At 37.3% G+C, this 21,923-nt stretch overlaps 1 protein-coding gene across 1 annotated transcript; it reads left to right on the forward strand.

The window, feature by feature from the left end:
• Window positions 1–1,116: 1,116 nt before the first annotated feature.
• Window positions 1,117–17,496, forward strand: prodhb (proline dehydrogenase (oxidase) 1b). The gene is made up of 14 exons (XM_088935894.1): window positions 1,117–1,564; window positions 3,254–3,462; window positions 7,349–7,383; window positions 7,786–7,935; window positions 8,144–8,208; window positions 8,379–8,495; window positions 9,963–10,042; window positions 10,441–10,522; window positions 10,645–10,737; window positions 11,363–11,509; window positions 12,044–12,219; window positions 12,462–12,560; window positions 13,335–13,423; window positions 14,218–17,496. The coding sequence occupies exons 1-14, from the start codon at window positions 1,202–1,204 to the stop codon at window positions 14,406–14,408; spliced, it is 1,896 nt and encodes a 631-aa protein (XP_088792020.1). The 5' UTR covers window positions 1,117–1,201; the 3' UTR covers window positions 14,409–17,496.
• Window positions 17,497–21,923: the final 4,427 nt, after the last annotated feature.

Raw genomic sequence — 21,923 nt, forward strand, 5'->3', positions numbered from 1 at the left:
TTTGGGGTACATTTTGGGATTCTTACAGTGTCTCTTAACTGTTAGGTTTAGGGGTTTTCGTAGTGTATTTAGCCTTGTAACCTCAAAAGAATGCTCTTGAAAGACTCGAAGCAAGTTATTTTTAGTGATTACTGATTCTTTGTGTTTGGTTTGATTGTTAAATAGTACCACTGGTTTTGTAGCACTGTCCAAAAATTAAGTTGCAGATTCAGTGACAGTGGAGTGAAGTTTATCATTTGAAATTCTGTTACAAATTGAATTAAAATTAATTTCTAATATAATTAAAAGAGATCAAAAGCATAGTCATGTATAGTTTGTGGAAATTCATTTTATAACAACACTTGCAGGACAATATTTTTGAGACAATTATTTTAGCTCTTAGAATTTCCCCTTTTGAGTATATGAAGTGAAAGCAACCACAGACAGCTGTTCCACCCTGGTAAGATTTCATCACCACGACATACAGTACGGTAGGTAAGTTTAAACACTGAAATGGACATACTGTGCTGTATACATTTTCCTAACAAGGAACACGGACGGGGTCAACAGAACCTTATAAGAAGTATACAGCTGCCTTGACGTATGGAAATTAATTTTTGTTACTCAAGGTCTCCAGGTTGTTTAATTTAAATAACAGCTGCTTAACTGATCTAGTAAAATTCTACCAGGTGTTAAGATATGGATCAGCTTAATAGCTACCTGTTAAGACCTCTTGGAACACAGGCTCTCCAAACGCAGGGCTGTAGATTCTTTTGCCCAGAGTTATTCTGGTAAGGTTGTTACATAATGTTTTTTTTTTTTAAAAAACTAGAACACACCGAACCGACGAGCTCTCTCCTCTTTCACAGACGCACCGAGCAGCCAGGCAGTTTCAACTCGCGCTCAGCTGCGCTGCAGTTCCGCGCAGGGGCCAGTTCTCACATGTCGTACAATTCATTCTTTACGTCAATAACACGTTGCGGGTGGGGAGCGTTACAACAGTTTAAACCAATCAGGGGAGTCAGTTATGCAGTGCCTCCTAGTTGAAATCAGAATGGGCGTTTCTTATTTTTTTTTGGTGCATTCAATGGTACCGGTTTAGCGTGCTATTAGGTAATCCCCTGCGCTGAGCATCAGTCCACGTGTGGTATATTGTAGTGCGCGGTTGCTACTGCAGTAGGTGCCAGGGCATTTTCCTTACCCCACACTGCTGAAAGGTCCAATGTCTTATGCAAACCTTATTCCGGCCTTTTCCAAGGCAGTTTCCAGCATCTCCCTGAGCAGGGCAGCTTCGGTCTCGTCCTCCCTTAGGAATCGGTCCACGGTCGCATCTCCGCAAAGCGAACCGAAACCCGACGGCGACAACGGCGCAGACCCGACCCGGGGCGTGATCAAGCGGAAGGCAGCGCAGGTCGACCACATCCTTCAGACCGAAGATGCCCGGTCGGAGCCCCGTCCCGAGACAGTGATCGACTTTGAAAATACCAAGGAAGCTTACAAAAGCAAGGATACCCTGGAGCTGCTCAGGAGTTTGCTAGTTTTTAAAGTGTGCACCTATGACGTCGTTGTTGACAGGAACAAGGAGGTGCGTATCAGAAGTTTAACTTTCAGAATAGGCAGGTGTCAGTTTGAATAAATATTGCCGAACTTTTATTCATGACAAGAAATATATAAACGGAGACTCCTCTTTTCTAATTTAGACTTTGTTACTTTCGGAAATATCTTAATTTCTCTTAACATTGCGAGATTTTTCAAAAAGAGGCGCAGCTTTCGGCCGACATAATAGTAGCTAATTATATTTTATTGACGCCATGTGGTGCTGCTGTTATCTAATTTTATAAGTTTTAATATTTTATTAGTGAAGGTTGCTGCTTGCCAGCTGGGGCGGTAGGAACATATACCACATTGCATTCATCTTACATTAATAAAATTGAGAAAAGTAAAATCTGAGATATACGTTTCTAAAAACGCCACATATTTATGTGGGATGTGGATTCGGTTTATGTGCAGTTATTTTAATCCACGATTATGCCCGAAGGATTGTGCTGTATTTTTCGTGCATTATGAAACGCAATCATTTTCCTTCCTTGCTTGGCGGGCGCCCAGAATCGAGTGGTTATTGGAGTTTGTGGTTCTTCAGAGCAGAGACCGTTCACACGCCTTGTACTGTTTTTCTGAACAAACGTTACCATTATAACGAGCCTTATATTAATTAGCAGCACATAAAGCCTAGGCATAAGATATCACCGTCTTTCCCCATGTCATTAAATTTGCTGGGTGTAAACTGACTTTTCCTTTACAATACACCAGTTACAAGTTAATATTGCTTCACTACCTATCAAGACTGAGTTAGTTTGCGACCTACTGAAGAAAAATATAGTCCTGCGCAATGCACATTGTGTTCTGCAGTAGTTTACATGTTATACACAGCACAATAAGGGTCTTTATCCTGGGCCAAGTGCAGTGAGTTTAGTTTTTCAACAATTGTTGAAGCTTTTTCAGCATTGGAAATATGGAAGAAAAATGTAGTTAATCCAGTTTTAATTTCTTGCTCCTGGCCATTTCATTGCAGAAACAAGATCTGAATGCTTTACAAAGCTCCACATTGTGTTTTTAGAGACTATGTTAGCCAGGTAGTATTCATATTTGTACAATGTACACTGTTCTCTTGCAAAATGAGTTTCTTATCTCTACCAGCCTAATGCTTTTTGGCCTTGTTGAAAGCTATAACTGTGACAATAGTCTTGAACTTCACAGGTGCTTTTCCCAAGTGCTTTTCCTTTCTTTGTTTAGAGACTCACTCAATGATGTCCAAAGGCTTTTCAGTGGAAAATAATTGGCACAGTGAATGTTAAGGCACTACCTGGACTACATAACTGTTATTGGTCTTGCACATATGTTCATTTATGTGTATAAACTTCACTATGGAGAATTTAGTAAATTACGTTTTTAAATGCAAATTGTGTCAGTCATGAGCTTGCTGTCCCACATATTTTTAAAAACGGACAGTAACTGCACAAGATTTGCAATATTTGTTTATGTGCTGCACCATAGTGCTGATTTGCATAACATAAACTTGTTCTCTTATCATAAAACCCCCTTATGTAGTAATACAGCGAATTAAATGAGAAAAAAGATGCAGATGCACTCAAATATGCAGCCCATCTTCCAGGATTTATTAATGTATTATACATTATGGGGTAACCACAGGACAGTTTTGAGTTTGCTTTTGATTCACACTGCAGCTGTAGGAAATGTGTCTGCTCTCTTGTAGCTTACCAGTCTGAGCAGGAAGTTACTGGGAAAGACTCTCTTCGAAAAGCTGATGAAGATGACCTTTTATGGGCAGTTTGTGGCCGGAGAAGATCAGGAGAGCATTAAGCCGCTCATCAGGAGGAATCGGGCATTTGGAGTGGGATCTGTTCTGGATTACAGCGTGGAGGAAGACCTCACACAGGAGGAAGCTGAGAAAAAAGAAATGGAGTAAGGCAGAATATACTTTTTAATGTGGGGTTTCACAGGTCACGGTTTATATTAGTTGTGAGTCTTCGCTGGCAACATCATATGATAGTAGAGTGTCATGTAAGATAATCTTACATGTCATCAGAAGGCTTTAAAGAGAACTGAGCCAGCCAGTGATGCTTTTTTGCTTATTCAGAAGCACTGAATGCAAACCTGACCTTTCAGAGTTGTACAAGAGTGTTTTTATTGGCTGGCACTGGCAGCTACAATTTCATGCTGTCATTTGTTGAAAGATCCAACCCTATTTGTAGCATGTTGCATGACGTTCACTACTTTCACTATCCCAGGCATGTTCTCCGATATTAGATCTGTGCTGTGTGCCTGGGGTTGACTTTGGGGATGAATGAGTGACTGGCGTTTCTGTGGTACTATTTTTAGAGTGTCTGCTGTTTATTTTTGCGTGAGTAAACGAGTTCTGCTGTTTACCGTGCAATGCTTTTTAACAACCAGTGTATAATTCACATTTTTACATTTCCTTGAATCAGTAACAAGCTCTTATATGCCTCACTAAGAACTCTATTACTCATATGCATTATACTGTCAAATAATGTACTCTCATAGAAATAAAGTGTTATTTTTCCCATCAACGGTTAATAGTTTTGATGGCCAACAATTTAAAAACAACACCTGATTTTAGTTTAGAATGGATGCTTAAAGTATTCCATTATATCAGACACTCTCCATTTCATTATAGGTATTGCAGGAGGCAGAAAGCAAGCATCATTTGTTTTGCTGCTAGATAGAACATGAGGTCTAGTAACTGCCCCTATGCCTATTGGTCAGATTTGCCAAGCCCTCTTTTTATGATTGGCTGTGAGTGAAGGTATCTGATGTTGAACCTAGCTGCTTTGCTGTGGAAAGTCACATGTAGCCCAAGGGAGAGAGCCTGAATAACCAGTCATGAGCAGCTAAGGAATGTTACGCAATGCTTTTTGGACAAAAGGCCTTAATATGTAGTACAATTACTGGATCTGCAACCACAAACACTTTGAAAAAGTAACTTAATAAAGACCTGAGCAATAGGGAACAGTGGGAATGAGTTAGAACTTCTAGGATAAAGTGGAAGTTTTATTTAAAGGTTTATTTCTTTCATCTGTTGTCTAGGAGAAAGAGAAAGGTCACATGTTTCCTGCAGGGTGTTGACTTAGCCCATATTTGCTCTCCAGTCAGATTTATGTAAATGTTATTCTTATGGAATTTTCTTAGTTTTCCCCTCTTTATATAGTATTTTTCCATGAAGGGACAAACAAAATATAATATAGGCATAATTACCCTGAGCATGTTTCTGCTGGCAAGAAATTCAAAACCCCAGTGTTTTGCTTAAGTTTACTTGCTGATAGCTTGCAATGATGAAATGTAATAATCTGTTGAAAAGCACTCATTTTGATGCCTCTAATACCAATAGAAAACAGGCGTTGAAATTGCAAATACAGCCTTTTACAGAGATTGTAAACTAACTTGTTTGGCTGAAAGTTAAGAAACATTATTCTTCACTGGGCATTGCAGCTAGAAAGGGAAATCTAAAACATGGTGGTTTTACACAAATAAAAAATAATCAGAGGAGGAAACTAGAGCACCCAGTGAAAACCCACAAACACATGAGGAGAACATACAAACTCCACACAGATAGCACCCCAGAAACTGAACCCAGAGCCCCAGCTCTGTTCAGACAGCAGTATTAACCACTGCACCACCATGCCATTCCTCAGTATAAATATGAAGTCTAAACGCAAAGTACTAGGAAAGTTCAATTCTTTCTGGTGTGAGTGATTTTATTAGACGCAGAGGAAAATCATGCAATCAACCCACTCCTAAGATACCAGTGTTTCTTCATGCACTCCTAAAGTTAATTGTTGAATATGTGCAGACAAAGATTGATGCATGTTATTGTTGACTTATAATCTGTGTTCAATTTCCACCCCCCGGCGATGCATTTTGAAGTAGATGTCACTCGAGGAAGCAACAACAGTATTCTCTCACTGCCAACAATGCCAGCCTATAGAAATCAGTTTTCAAATGCTATATTGCTCCATAGACCAGTTAGCCTGGATAATTTCTAGACTTGATTCATAAGCAATTTAATAAAATTAAAGATATTTAACAACAACAGTTTTGTGAAACTGAAGTTTCTTCTAGGGTCCTGGTTGTCTGTTTTAGGCCACCAACATGGACTACTAGAACAGTAGGATTCAAAGAATTATAATTTGAATGTCAATAACTTAGAGCAGGGCTTGACTAAAGGGCTGAACTCTAACTCAAACTCCAATAAGAACATTAAGTTGCAAAATGTTTGGATGATCCTAGTTGCCTACATCGAAAAAGAACATTTGGAACAAAGGAAAAAAACAACAACAACCCTGCCTTTGTTTTTGACATATGATTATGTATTCATGATTATAAGATGTTAACGAGGGAAAATCTGCTAATTATGGATCTTAGCTGGAATGTGGCAACAAAGACCTAACAAACAGACAAACAGGATTTAGCTGGGGCTGTGTATGATGTTTAGAACTATAATCCATCTTCTGGTGTGAGGCTTCATAAGAACTAGGGATTGAGAAAGAGAACATCTGAGGTCTGAAAGTTTCTTATCTATATTTCTGGAGTTCATGGATGACCAGGTCACAACAGACAGAGTACACTGTCTGAATGTGCTAATCTAGGGAAATGCAAACATCACTTGGCTGAGAGCAGAAAAGCAACAGTTTCAACTTTGAACAATTCATATTTAAGTTATGAATTTTTCTATGGAAAACAAGATTATAAATGGAAACAAGGGATATTTTTAGCCAGTGTTTATCTAGCTTTCAAGCATCTTTATTGCCATTTAGAATATTTACATGAAAGAGTTAAAAAGAAATGCAGTTGAATAAAGTAATTCACTTACTATTAAATGTTTGTTCTTGTCTTTAATATGCCTCATCAGGAGTGTATTTTCTGATTTACAAGAGCCCCACTTTAAAGCTGAAACATTTTCTTTTTGAAATTTATCACCGGAAGGCTGTGAGTGACCGTGTGCTTGCTGGAGTGTGAATGCTACAAGGCTTTTAAGCGACTGCCTTTAATGGGATTGCTCAGCAAAACCTCGGAAAAACGAAGAGGCTAGTTGCCAGACAGCTCCAGCCTGCTCTGGTTCTCCTCCGAATTCTGAATTTAGCACGGTACTAAGTGGCAGGCAGGCTGTCAGCTAATATCAATCAAGCGTAGAGCACCTGGTGTCATGGCCTCATCTCAAGGCAAACAAATTGTAGCTTCCAAATTGACAAGGTCTAGACGTAACTAGGCTTTTAAAATCAAAAACTGACATGAGGCAATATTTACCCATGAATTCAGAAATGCTTGCCAGTGACGTTCTTAAAAGCAATTTTTTCCCTCTGAACTGTTAACAACATGGCTGGGATAATGTCTGGGCCTTAGAATCAAAAAGTGAATAGCATCTGTAGAATACGGCTTGCAGCCAGTGAAATACAAACAAAATATTCAATAGCCAGCCATGGTACCAGCGGGCAGTGAACATAGCATGTGTATTTGAAGGGGTCGCTTAGGAGGCTTCTCCTTCCACCATGTTTGAACATTTCTTGATTGTGAACTAGTTTACTGAGATTTTTATTTTTTTCTAAATAAATGGCGATTTAATGCCTCTGTTTTGTCAAGGACCAAAAGCATTATACTGTGGTAGACATCTGGTTCACTTTAGCCAGACCCATGCTTTTGTTAAACAAAAGGTACTTCCTTAAGAGTGCTGCCTTTAATTAAAAGATACATAAGATGTGTTTCTGCCTAATCACAATATTTTGCCACTAAATTTTTCAGTAATTCCTATCTTTATTTTGTATTTTCCTTTTAGTTCGTGTTTGTCTGAAGCTGAAAAAGAAAGCCGTGGTATGTAAGATGACTTGTAATGCTTAGGAACATGTGTTCTGTTGTCCTTGAATTTAAGTTGACTGAAACCAGGAGAACAACTGTAATACTGTTTTATTTTTCTATAGAATTGTATATAATAAGGATTATAGAATCTATAGAGCAGATGCCTTCTTTAAAGCTTGTTGATTTTCAAAACACGTTCCAACCCTAGTTACAACCACGTTTCTCCTTTTAACAGCCACAGTGTAGTGCATTGCAAACTCCATACAGTACTAAAGTATATTCTAGGTTAAGTGGAGTTACACGCTATCTCCTTCTTCCTAAGAGGATCAGTTAACTGATCCATGTGTTTGTTTGTTTTTATTTGTGGTGATCAGAAATTTTGTCCAGAGGATTGATGGTTGACTGCTTTGAATTCAGGAGTGGACCACCGAGAGAAGAAGTATAAAGCTCATCGGCAGTTTGGAGACCGCCGTGGAGGAGTGATCAGTGCCCGCACCTACTTCTATGCTGACGAGGCCAAGTGTGACCACCACATGGAGACTTTTTTGAAGTGTATCGGGGCCTCAGGTAAGGCAGAACCTGGCAGGCAGTGTTGTTAGTCATGGAAGATGAAAGCGGTTCAGTAGATTTGGTTGTATTCTCGGTATTTTGTTTTTGGCTGAAGCCAATCTGACTTGTGGAACTCAAAAGAGCACTTTAATTTTACTTTTGAGTTGCTGCTGGTTTAGCACTTTCTCTGTTGGCTAACCAAGGATTTTCCACTGTAATCAACCAGGAGGGAGTTCAGAAGACGGTTTTTCTGCGATTAAGATGACTGCTTTGGGAAGGCCACAGTTCCTGGTGAGTTATATCAGAGAATGTTCTCATAGTGGGTGATTTCCTGAGGTGATTAAATGTATGTTTAACCGCAAGACATAGCGATGTCATAATGTCCACACTTTCTGCAGTATCTTAAAGTCAATGAACATGTGTCAAGAATGAACCCTATCACTTTGGTTTCTTCTTTGCAGCTTCAGTTCTCAGAGGTGTTGGTAAAATGGAGGAGATTCTTCCATATTCTTGCTGCTGAACAAGGAAAGGCTGGCCTTTCAGCTTTAGATGTCAAACTGGAGCTGGAGCAGTTGCAGGTATTACAATTCTGGCAGTATTCATGTTCCTAATTGAGGTCAGGTCTTATCTTTGTTTGAAGTCAGCATGAACATTTAGTCTATTAGACTTGGTGAAGGTGTTAAGATAGTTCCAAGGGAATGTAGAGAATGTATTTCTAGGACTTGCAGTTTACCTTGAATGATCTTGAGCATAAGCTGGAATTAAGTGAAAGGGAAATGTTGTAATGTTTCAAGGTTTTTTTGACCTTGAAAACAGACATGGGTCCAGACCTACTGTACATATATTAGTCTGTATTGATGTATGTTATGTGGAGTTGTACATTTATTGCAATGCATATCCATGCAAGTGTATCTGTGCAATGCACTTTGACCACCAGATCCTAAATTGACATTTTCTGTATTGTACAGTTTTTGTGCACAGTTTTTGACTGTGTTTTTGGTGATATTTGTAGTTAAATTTATTTTTATTTGAAATGAACAAGCACATATACTGTAATGTGTTTTTAGAATGATCTTTTTTTTCTAAGGAACATTGTCTTTTTGTTTTTGATGATTGTTTTGTTCTGATATGTAAATTTAATTCTTTGAACATCAAATGAGTTAGGACTCTTGCCTAAGGTAAATCACGGTTCGACAAAAGTTTTTATAAAAAACCTAGGCTCGAAAGAAGCACATTGTGTGTGTGCTTAGTCTACTCAGTAGGGTTTAATTGCATTCATACAGGGGTAAGGTTCAGGTTGTCTAACTTTTTTTTCTTTTAATTCTCAATGTGTGCACAATGGGAATTCCACAAGCAGACAGAACTGTAACCTTAAAGAACAAAGCACGCTTCTCTGTATTTATGCATTTTTAATAGGGGATGTCTAATTAAATATTCCTCCACGCATACATTACCTTACCTAGACCTGATTTGCTAAAATAACATTAGTACAATTAATCAGTGACTTCCCACCTGTTTTACATCCCATAATATTCTTACCCCCCCTCATCTTCATCATAGGAATCCTCTGCCAAATAAGGAGATCCCCATGGCAACCACTGGACTCCATGATTGATAATCTTGTGTCCTCCTTATGAACTTTCTCAGTTTCCATAGCAACCTGGTACCAGCATGCCCTATATATGTTTATGTTTAAGATCGGCTCCTTATCTGCAAGGCCTGGCAGTTTTGCCCACCACGTTCCATCATTAAAGGCTATCTTATGTTCGTCTCTCGACAACTAACAACATGAGCAACTAAGAAATGCATGAGACTAATAACTGGCTCTAGAAAGAAGAAAAGGCTAAGCAGTGATACATAAGATGAATCAAGAGATCAAATTAATCAATACATTGTTTATTGCTCAGTCTGTCCTTGGGGCATTGACAGATCACTCCTCCTGGGTATCAGTGTGGAAACAGCAGGTTTGAATGTTGGAGGTACAGTAAGTTATCCTGCACTCTTTGTTTGAAAAACAGCTGACATGATGCTTTTGTGTTTCACAGGAAACTTTGACTAAGCTGGGTGTGGTTCCCAAAGATAACACGCAGAACTGGTTCACTGGAGAGAACTTGGGTTTGTCTGGGTAAAGGAGTTATTAAAACCATATATTACTTTGCAGTAGAATACTAGTTCACCTTTTCAGGTATTCATAAACAATCCAAAGCAATAGCTAAATGCTTAGACAATGTTTTTTTATTAATTTTGATACACAACTAATCACTTAGGCTGTATCTCATTGGGTCTTTTCAAGGTCTAGTTTCCTTTGTGCATCTGAACACAGTACTATAGAAATGCATGGCCAGGACAGGTATTATGTTCAAATGCAAACAGAACAAAGTAACAGAAATCTTTGTTTCAAGTGAAATGTGAAGGGAAAGAAAAAAGGGTTAGTCTGTGGACCTTGTGTGTATCATCAGAGACATTTAAGAAAATGCCTGTTCTGCCCTAAGCCAAAATCTGATCTGACTTTTTATGTTTCAGGACCATAGATCTGTTGGACTGGAACAACTTGATTGATGACAGGACAAAGATCTCCAAGCTCCTTGTTGTCCCAAACCTTGAGGTTATATATAATAATATATAGCTTTATACTGTATATATTGTATATTTATATACTGAAGATTTGGTAGAATAGGAAAAGGACTTTTCAACACCTTTTTTTTTTTACCATTTCTTATACTTTAGACTGGGCAACTTGAGCCCCTGCTAAACAAATTCACTGAAGAGGAAGAGAAGCAAATGAAAAGAATGTTGCAGAGAATTGATGTCCTGGCCAAGGTGAGCTGACACTGAGGTCAAACCGCACATCGTCTGGCTACTGCCAGTAGCAGTGTGGGACTAATACCCAGCTGGTCTGCCTTACTGCAACCTTTATCCTTCCTTACTGGAAAAAGGAGCATGTTGTATCTTAATTAGCAACAGTGACTGTCAGTAAGCAACAGGTTGGATCTGAATCCTCATTGAAAACGCTTGTTACTGAGTAAAGCACAGAAGACTGTTGTTTTCTGTAGACAGCTCTTAAAGCACTTGATTTGTTTTCCTCTCACTAACACAGAAGATAGTTAACATATTAGTCATTCTGTAGGCATACTGATATATGTTTACAGTGTTCTTTGCACTTTTATTTGCAGTCATTTCTGTGGCCAACTAATGCTGGTCTGAAATGAAAGTACACCAACAAACATTGAACCAACTATTTCTTTGTGCTTCATTTACTGGAATTTGCAACATATTTGATGAGTTAGGGAAGTTGTATGCTCTTAGGCTTCAATAAGATTGTCAGGAACATACTAAGAGGGAGATTTTATACTGGAGCTGTGCTGTGGCACTGAAGTGCATAAAAATTCACCAGCTAGTTTGATGTACCTGATGTTATCCTGTGCTTCTCATCCCTGTGGCCCAGCATGCCATAAAACACGGAGTGAGATTGATGGTGGATGCAGAACAGACTTACTTTCAGCCGGCAATCAGCAGACTTACTCTGGAAATGCAGCGGATTTTCAACACTGAGAAGCCCATAATCTTCAACACATACCAATGCTACCTCAAGGTGAGGTGTTCAGCTCCTGGAGAGCGAGAAGGAAATATAAGCCATAAAATTGCTTAATATCCCTATTACACAGCCTAGCATTGCCCCAGATATGTTCAGTTCATATCCTTTTACGGTCAGGATTAATTTTTCATTGGAAACAGCATGGTGCCTTTGTATGTTTCTATTTAGCATGCCTGGGCTACATTTTCCCAAATTAAGCAGCTGCAGATCTCCACAGTGGGAAATTCTACTAAATCCTTTATGTTTTAACCTAGGCTTTTGCACCGAGTATGAAATATGTTGAATACTATGTTAACTAAACCTGATAATATGCAAGTCAGTGTGTCTGCTGTGTGTAAAGCACAGCTGCAGACTCTGTCAAACTATTGGATATGAAATAGTTGTTAAACATCTGTTAAAGTTAACAGAATTTAAAGTTACATTTCCTAATTGACACAGATGCTAAGATACACTGGTGACCACCAGTATCATTTTCAAATAATGTAATGGGAGCTCTTGAAATAAGGCAGAGTCTTTCTCTGTTCTGTGCAGGAAGCCTATGATAACGTTTCACTGGATGTTGAACTTTCACGACGGGAAGGCTGGTACTTTGGTGCCAAGCTTGTTCGTGGGGCCTATATGCAGCAAGAGAGGACCAGAGCAGCAGAGATTGGCTATGAGGACCCTATTAACCCTACATATGAAGCCACTAATGACATGTATCACAGGTACTGGATTAACAAGGAAGAACAGTGGTGGAGGTTCGAGAAAATTAAGTTGAATGTCCAGCACATGTTTGTGTATCATCTTGTTGCAAGCCTTAATATTACAGCTGCAGATAGGAAACTAATTGCAGCGGTACTGTAGTTGTGTAAAAACTGAGCTAAAGTCAATATAAATTAAACTGTCCAGAGCTGTGTTACTGGGTTGTTTGTTAATCTTTATTATGCTTTAACTCCTTTCTCATTAGGTGTCTTGACTATGTTTTGGAGGAGATTAAGCACCACAGGAAGGCCAATATCATGGTGGCTTCTCACAACGAGAAGACAGTCAAGTTCACTCTGCAGAGGTGGGACACTCTTTAGTTTTGATGCTACCATCAAATAATAAAAGAAATAATAAAAGAAATACGTTCAGTCCCTTATTCACAGAGCAACAATGCTGTTTCTGAAATCTGAAGCAAGCTTCTGCACCTTCATATTTATTAAAAGTTCATATTTATTATTTGGTTGTCACATCTTGGAAAACAACAAAAGTGAGCAGTCTCATCATGGTGCTGAAAATAAGTTATTGCGCTTAGGAAGCGGATATAAAATAACTTATAATAAAGTGAGATAAATTATGCAACAGGAGCTTATAATAAAGTGAGATAAATTATGCAACTGGTTGTTGAAGTTTTCAAATGACATAGTACTCAAGTGAGAAGAACAAACGATTGTGTGAACTTTTCCCTGGGCCTTAATTTGATGAAACCACAAACTACACTCGGTAGGCTAAACTGGGGGACAATCTAATAGCATTCATGGGACAAATTAGTTTCACCCTTTTTGTATTCTGCCTTAAATCTTTTGTTTCCATTTAGATTCTGCAGCAGCTATAAATGCAATTGCTCAGAATTTTTTTTGAAGATATGGAAATCCTTTTCTGATGAATTTCAATTGAAAACGGTTTTAGAGAACTATTTATTTGTTTTAAAAGAATTTGTGGACTATAAAAGCAATTTGAATTCTGTGCTCTCTGGTATTCTATTACACTGACAAAGTCATCCTTTTTGGAGGACATTAGTGTTTTTATACGTCAAGTGCTATTACGTTCTTGTAATTTGTGATGACTTTTTCAACAGGATGAATGAACTGGGGATCCATCCATCAGAAAACAAAGTTTATTTTGGCCAGCTGCTGGGAATGTGCGATCAAATCAGCTTTCCCCTTGGTAAGGAGCTCAAATAAGTATTTAGTTTGTACTATTCACACCTGGCTTTCTTGTTTCACTTCTTTTTTGATACTTGGCACTGTGAGAGTATTAAATAGCTCACAGGAACTGGAGGCATAGGTGAAGATTGGGAGAGGGTTGTGGAATGCTTTTGAATAGATGTGCTTAAAAATAACGTAGCCTTCAAATTATGCACTGAGTGTCTTTTAATTGTGATGCACGATCTGTGTGTGAAATATTCACACATTCATAGCAGTTATCCCTATGACTGAAAGACAGAAGAGCTCATGTCAAAAGAGCTAGAGATTGTACAGTACATTCCATGTGTCCCATTTATACTTAACCAGGTGACCTCTCTCTCAGGGTTTGTTTTCTGCATGAAAGGCGATCCTGATTGATAGCATTATGGATGTGAACATGTATTTGATCAAATAATGGATGATCTGTTCAAGTGACAGTAATCCTAGAAGGCCTTAGAAACACACTGTGCACTTGTCTGTTTGAGCCTTTGTCCCAAAGATGTACTTTTCACTAATTTTATGAGCTTTAAAATCTAGAAAAATGTCCTTGCCGATGAGAGAAGAAACCTGACCTCTCTAAAATGAGTGTGCCGGCTTGTTGTAAAATGTTCACGAAATTAAAGCCGACTAATGCTGCTGTCCAAATCCTGTTTAACAGCAGGTAAAATAAACATCAGAGATCCTCTGACCTCATTCTTTGTTTGGTAGACTGTGGGAAGACGACTGGAGAAGTGATGTGTTAATGTGTGCATTGCCTTGCTCCCTCCTTTACAGGCCAGGCTGGTTATCCAGTGTATAAGTATGTGCCGTATGGTCCAGTGCATGAAGTGATACCCTACCTGTCCAGGCGGGCCCAGGAAAACAGGGGTATTATGCAGGGCGCGCAGCAAGAGCGCCTCCTACTGTGGAAGGAACTGAAGCGCAGATTCCTCAACGGCGAGATCTTTTACACTCCAGTTTACTAAAGGACACAGGATGGAGAAAGACTGCACCACTAAGCATTCTTCTCTGTGTAAAATCTCTGCAGGAGTTTATGGGCATGTGTATGAAACTGGGCCTGGCATATTTTAAACCCTGGATTGTCCATGTATCTCCATGTCTAATGTGATTTTTCCCTCTTCCACTAAGGGCGAAGCTAACTTCTCACAAAACCAAAAGTATCTTATTATATATCAGTAAGATTAGAAACAGAGATTTTAGTGGAATCATCAAAGTAAATTGTTAAACTTATAGCACTTTTGTTTTTAAATTATATAAGCGTCAGCTAAGAGACATATGCTAGTCTTATTTTAGGATATTTTTAATATGAATTCAGGCTCCTACAGCACATTTATGTACACATTTTAAATTACAGTGATATAGTGGTTCCTATCATGCAAGAAGTAAAACAAAGTACTGCATTTTGAATGGGCAGGGTTGCCAAGTCCCATATGAAACAAAGTTCATTTTTTTCATTCCTGGAGGAATGGAAAATGTCATAACCTGGCTCTAGAGAATTAGATGGAACATGCACGTTTGATAAGGCATATGCAATCAAATTGTAGAAAGTGTTTGGATTTAGTGAACAGGTTTAATCTGTGAAACAAAATTATGAACCCCATTTTAAATTAATTTTTATTATACACTTCCCAAGTGCTTTCTTGCCTCCATGAGACTGTTTCTTTTTTAACCACTGTATGATTAAATCTTGTCTTGAACTGTTTGGATTTTGGGGATTATTGTTCACTGCTATTCTCGAAAGTTGTCCTGAAGTACATTCAGAAATGTCCTAATTTTTCTAAGTGGTGTTTAATTCTTTTATTGTACATTGTATGCCTTTTTTTGGCCAGACTTTAAGTTATATTAATTATTAGTAACCTTTTGTATGTTTCCTGTGGTAAAATGGAGGCTTTCTGTAGTAAATATGGATGGTATTTGGGGGTTTAAGAATATGTGTACTCTGCTTTCCTTTGATTTTGAAGGTTTGTAGTTTACTACTGTATACCTCAGTCAAGATTTCACTGTAGTTTCAGTGTAATTTACTTTGCTTTTTCTCATCATAGTAGACTTTCACAAAGGTTAGGTTCATAACTACTGTACAGTGTGTTAAAAGCCGTATTTTTTTTCTGAATAGCCATTTACATTGGTGGCACTTGAACACCAAGTGAAGTTATCTCTCTGAGAACCTTAAAATTTACTCTTTTTTTTTCAAGATTTACATTCTAATAGATATCTTGAAAGGACTTTGAGCTCCTACTTGAGTTCTTGCTGTTAAATAACAAACCTGTCAGAATCAGAGTGGTAAGGCGGGCGTTGTTTGCAAAGTGAATGGCATTTAATTATTACACTTTAGAGCTGTGAATTAGCATAATAATTAATACCCCAATGTAATCTGACGGGAACACCAGGTTGCACATTGTTTAAATACACAGTGTATTCTGTAGTTCATAATAGAACTCTGTTAATTCTGCTAGTCATGCTGTCTCAGTCAGTGCCCATTTGAATTTTGGAAAAGGAGCCCAATAAGTACCAGCTTTCTGGTTCATTTTCTTAAGCTACGACCTAATTTGTTTGCCTTGCATCTGCTGCAAATGCTATTGTAATGTAACTGTGCTTGTCTGTGGAGCAATGAAAATGTAAGTGCCTTTAATTCAATGAGATGGTTAACATAATATGATGTTCACACTTCCCATAATGTGAGGCCAGTTAATCTAATTTGCTGCAAAGGTGACTTGACTTTCACACTTGGTCTTTATTGAAAAGTGCATTTTTATGGTGAGTTTATCAAAAGACTTTCTCTCCCTTCTGCCTAATACCAAATATTTTGTTATTGTACTATATTTTTTCACCTATCCTCTTCTATGGAATCTTTTTTTATAAATGCACAAGGATACAGTATGCTGCTTTACATTTAAATACTATGTTAAGAGTTACATTGTTAGGTGTAACAATACTGTTGTGCCTTGATTTTTGCTTGAATCTTTCTGAAAATAAGAGTGCTGTTGTTCACCATTCAGGGAAATTTTTCACTAGAGGCATGTTGTCAACATTAAATCATAGATTCACTGTGAACTCTGAACACATCACTGATCGTAGAATTTTACAGGAAAAAAAGTCTTGTCCAAAATCAAAGGCAATTTATATCAATTTGGCTAAAACAGGATTTCACAAACCCAGGCTCTTCTGGCTAGGCTTTAGGTTACTTTATTGGACATTCAACAATGTGAGAAATAGACATCTTTAGAAACTCAGGTGAAACTTTCAAGGAACATGTTAGAATTTATAAATAACTAGAAAGTGGTAACTTTTTTTAAGGCGCTGAAGAGCAATTCAAAAGGTGTTACCACACTTAAGATTGTGTACGAGGTAATTTAAGTAGCTGAGAGCTAGAATGAAAATTGTGAATAATCATCTTCCCAAGAAAAAGATCTATCAAAGCCCTGAATGAAAAAAGAAGGGATGTGCATTAAATCAAATCTTCAGCCCGTCTGCCCCATCACAAATTGAAACCCAACATGGCATCATAGTGTTTCATTGTTCAGATGTGGGAAATCTCCAGCAGATGGTATGTTTCTGTCTAGTGACCCACTGCAATGTGTTTTAGACACGCAATCTGGAAATGTGGTTTGATCCAAGCTTTGGTTATGTGTGAATGCATTGTCATGTTATGGTTCAACTCTCAGGATGTTTTGTTGGAAATGGGATTGGTTATACAGTTTATTGACAAAGACATTATTAAAATAATTGTTTAGCAGTATGTAACATGATCGTTCAAAGTTGAATTGGAACAGTAGTGTCTTTTTTTCTTTTTGAATAGGCTTTTTCAATTTTTAAAAGTACTAAAAAGCAAATTCCTGACTGCATTGCATTGTATCAGTTGTGTAGAAAGGTTGCTTTTCTTCTAAAGCGTTTTCCAGATTACCATAAATCTGAAAAACTGGTTACCCACAACAAAAAGGTTAAAGGCGGCCAATGGATCTGTACAGCGAGCTGAATTAATAGTGCAATGTTTGAAATCATAGTATTGAAACAAAGTTTGTACCCAATGCAAATAAAAGTAAAACAAATATTTTCTGGAAATTTCTTGTCTAAGAGACTGACATAATGAACATTCCCTTTAGGAACAGGCTGTATTTGACTGTCACAGATTTTGCATGCTAACCAGTGCTTGGAGATTAGACAAAATCCAACTATCAATCCGTTTTTATTTCCACTACTACTAGCCTTTAAATTGTGAAGAAGAGCAAGGACCAGGTTCTCATTTTGGGGTGACCTGAATGTACAGTAGGAATTACTCCTGCATGTGGGAAAGATTGCTGTGTTTTTATGGCTCAAACTAAGAATGAAACGGTTAAGAAGGTTTGTCTTATGATTGCATTGTTCCACTTAATAAAACAAAGTACGTCTGTGAATTCGTCCTTAAGCTTTAGTTTTATAGGGTGTTAAAAGTCTTCCCCTGTCCAAATCAGGTAATATTGACCATTGTGAGGATGAAGTTTAACATAACAGTACAATGTAGTATAAAAGAACAAATTGGTGATTGATACATTAGTTTTTTATAATGTGCAATAAAAAGCACAGATGGCTTTTATACATTTTATTTATGAGAGATTTTATAGTTCTCGGTAATGTATGCTTGGGGACTTGTTGAAATGAAATGGCAAAATTGGTCAGCTAAAATAGTCTGGAATCATGTATTCTTGAATGTCCCTCTAAAAAAGTCCTGTTTGTAGAAAATTAATATTTTTATATAGAGTATCATTCTCTTAAAGTCATGAAATTAAAGCAAATCATTTGGCTTAGGCATTATTGAAAATTGAAATTGTAAAACACATAATAAATGTTGAATAGGAACCCAAGGACAAAGATACCTATTAAAATAAATAGCACCATATATCTAGTGTATGAATTTTATTTCCAGCCACAAAATAATGACAAATTATTTTGTTGTCTGGATTTCATAGTGCCAGCAAAATAAAGACAGCATTTTAAAAAGAAATAAAAACAGAATGTGAATAACAACAGGTGGCAGTGAGGCTTTAGAGACACTTAGCGCACTTCTGAGAAAGATATTCTCAAATGTTCTGAAAAAAATGCTCTGACTGCATTTTTTTTTTTGCCAAGTGTCAAGATACATTTCTTTCATATTAAGCATTTCTCTCGTAATGGCTTCAACACTGACAATCAATGACACCCTGGCTGCTCCAATGTGGGGTTTCCTAGCAATGCCATATGGATTCGATTGGACTGTACAATGTGGCAGAGCAGTCATTAGCTTGAAGGATGGTGACAGAGGAACTATAATGAGGAACAAACTATACGCATCCCTCTGAATTATTAATAATTAATTGTTCTTCTTTTCCCTGCATCAACTGAATATTATGTGCCTTGGCAATATGAAACGTAGAACATGCACAGACAGAAAAGTTAACCATTTCAACTATGTGTTTTTCCTGTTGCAATTACCTGTTGCTATATTATTAATTTTCAATACCTAGTTCACCTACTCCAATATATCTGCAATTTCCCTCATGGGATTGATAAAGTATCTACCTACATTATATCCATTATCCCCTTGTTCCTTTAAATATGTACCATATCTGTCACTCTTATAATGGTTGTGCTCTTTATTTTCAGGAAACAGGTGGCTGAAATGGCAGTGCACTCTTTCTTCAGTGTATTACCTAGGTTGTTAAAGACTATTGAATTAATTGTGCATTTAATAGATGGCCTTTTTCCTCCCAAACTGCTGGTGAGACATCCTGAACATTGTTTTGCCTCAGTTTTTGTGAAGGCCAAATTAATAGAGGTTATAGTGAATAGACAAAACGGTGTGCATTAAACGCAATGTAGTGAATGAACACGTTCTGAAAAAAAATCATACGGACTAAGGAAAAGAGATTCATTTAGCAGTATTTGTGTAGAACAGAGTCAAATTGAGCATAGACTGAAGAAGACGATGTGATAAATAAGCCACAAACAACTCAATTGTGATTGAGTTTTTCTGACAGTGACAGGCAAATGAAGTGCAAAGATTAAATTAATCACTATATTTCTGGCAGGCATTTCTAGTTACTTTGTGTTTGCCAGTTCCTTTCAATGCTTTCCATCCCTGTGTTAGAAAAAAAAAAGGTGATCAAGATTTTTGTGGTGAAAAAAAACAGCCATCAAGCAAACACAAAGGTCCTTTCTAATTTATTTGTTCAGCTACACATGTCTGGCCCAATAAGCGATTGCTACCAACTGAGTATTTTTTTGTTTTTTGGCTCAAAGCAATTGAGAGGGGGAGTCACATTTTGTAAGAAACTGAACTGTTAAAAGGAAAATGAAATATAAACGTCCATTCATTCAAAGACTTATCAAGACATTGTTCAAGGGCCGTTTAATTTTTTTCCTCATGTTTACACATCTTTTGTCCTTGTATTTGTGATTTTGTTAGAGGCCACGTTTTTGTTCTGTATTGGTTCGTAAAGAATTACTTGTAGCAGCTAGCCTACTTTATCTGCAAACCCCCCGATATGAGAATGTATCTGATTAAATTTTATTTGATTAAAAATTACCTTGCAAAACATTAACTGGGAAGACAGAGAAAGCTGGGTTTTGCAATTGAGGAGCAACATTACACCATTTTCCCTTTTCATTTTTGTGTTACTTAGCAAAAACCACTTTGTTTCTTCTCCTAAAACCATTGATTTTTTCTTGTATAAAACAAATACTGTGTGATATGCATGATTTTCTAAAGTCCCATAATGATAAATCTATTCAAATGTATTTAAATAGCTCTTTAAAATTTTGGTCCAGGACTACTGTACCTCAAATGTATTTCTGAAGGAAATAGGAAACAAGGAATGGAGTCACACAAAATGCATAGCAATGAAATATTTTAAACAGATTAAAATAAGAACAAAAATGTGATTCAGAAGTTATAAGATTGAAATATGTATTGTATTGTAACATTTATTTTAAAATCTCATTAAAAGTTTAGATTAACATGAATGCTGTTTTCCTATCACAGGATTTAATTGCATGATCATATTTTAACTTTGTTTCCCCCAAACAGCTGGTTTTGCTGTAATACTGTAAATTCTTTTCAGCTGCAGTAATAATTGAAGGCAGGCTTTTGGACAGAAAAGGTCACAGCTATTTCCAGGTATAGCTTACTTAAATGTGTGGAAGTGTATGACTCATCTAGAAAAAAAACCCAGATAATTCAGGAGTTCTGGCTATAAAGAGGCCAGCAAAATTACAATAGCCAAGTATACATATCTTTTTGTTAGATATGTGAATGAATGAAAAAAGACTGAGGCTAAATCTCATTTGATTTATTGACTTTAGGCAGAATTGAACTCAGGGCTCAGTTTTCGAATTCCTGAAAAGAAAGCGAATTAAATACCTTCATGACTGCAAATCCCATTTCATCAATAGAATTTTATAAGCCGTTTCATTGATCTTTTTTCTCCCTTGTTGATTCAGGACGTGCTTGCAATATCTAGACAAGTCAGCTCATTGATTCTTACAGTTATTTGACCACACACGTCTGTGCTGTACGATGATTCACCTGGTAAAAGCCCACACAATAAACACTAAGGCGAGAAAAAAATGTGTTTTTTTTCCCCTCGCCCCACCCCACCTATTTCCCTTTTGAAGCCCAAAGAGCACGTTTGGTTTCATTCCACTAGGTGGCACTAGTGTTTTTCCAACAAACTGCGTCAGATTTGAGTACTGGAACGACCGCAGTACACACCGTGCCCCAGCTTAAATCTATCAGAAGAGCCCTGCGTCTGAGCGAGTGCAGCTCAGGGCAGAATAAAACCGAATAACGGCGTGAACATAAGAGCTGTTACGTGCTACAGAGCGTGTAATGTGTTTTAGGTAAGGGTTGTTTCTTTTAGAGAATCTATTCTTAAAATGTTTTGATAGCAGCTCTTTACATATTTTAAATAAAATGCAATAAACTAATAATATAATTTAAAAGCATTCCAATTGTGTACATTAGTAAGTAAAAATAAAGAAAAGATAAGGCATAGTAGAATGTAAAACCGTTTTTCAAGGTTTTCCATCTGAAAGGCATTACAACAATGACCTTACCTACAGTATGCTTGCCTAGTATAGTTGAGTCTATGAGTTTAATAGCAGAACGTTGCTTTTTTGTCTTGCTGTACTACTATGTCCAAAATAACGACTATTACTCTGTGCAGACTCCAATTAGAAACCTTATTTTAGCCCTTGAAATGACTCCCACAGTCTCACATTTTTTATAAACACAAAACTTCATTAACCACACACTCACACAAAGACATTCCTTGTTTTAGAAACTGCCTGTCTGCTACAGTTTAGTTCTTACCAGCAACAAATTGGAACTGCCTGCAAACCTTATAAAGCATTCATTAGCTTAGATTGTCATGAACTTTCTTGAATCTATTAGCTCACATCAAAACATATTGTTCCTGCTGGAAACAAATAAACAACAACAAGAAAAAAATCCTTTCTCAGGACCACGA

Source organism: Atractosteus spatula, chromosome 17 (genome assembly GCF_055471065.1).
Source record: "Atractosteus spatula isolate fAtrSpa1 chromosome 17, fAtrSpa1.hap1, whole genome shotgun sequence".
Lineage (NCBI taxonomy): Eukaryota > Metazoa > Chordata > Actinopteri > Semionotiformes > Lepisosteidae > Atractosteus > Atractosteus spatula.

Coding starts and splice junctions, on each gene's coding strand:
- prodhb (XM_088935894.1), top strand. CDS start 1,202: ATGTCTTATGCAAACCTTATTCCGGCCTTTTCCAAGGCAGTTTCCAGC. Junction 10,523..10,644: donor TTGTTGTCCCAAACCTTGAG/GTTATATATAAT, acceptor CTTATACTTTAG/ACTGGGCAACTTGAGCCCCT. Junction 11,510..12,043: donor CATACCAATGCTACCTCAAG/GTGAGGTGTTCA, acceptor TGTTCTGTGCAG/GAAGCCTATGATAACGTTTC.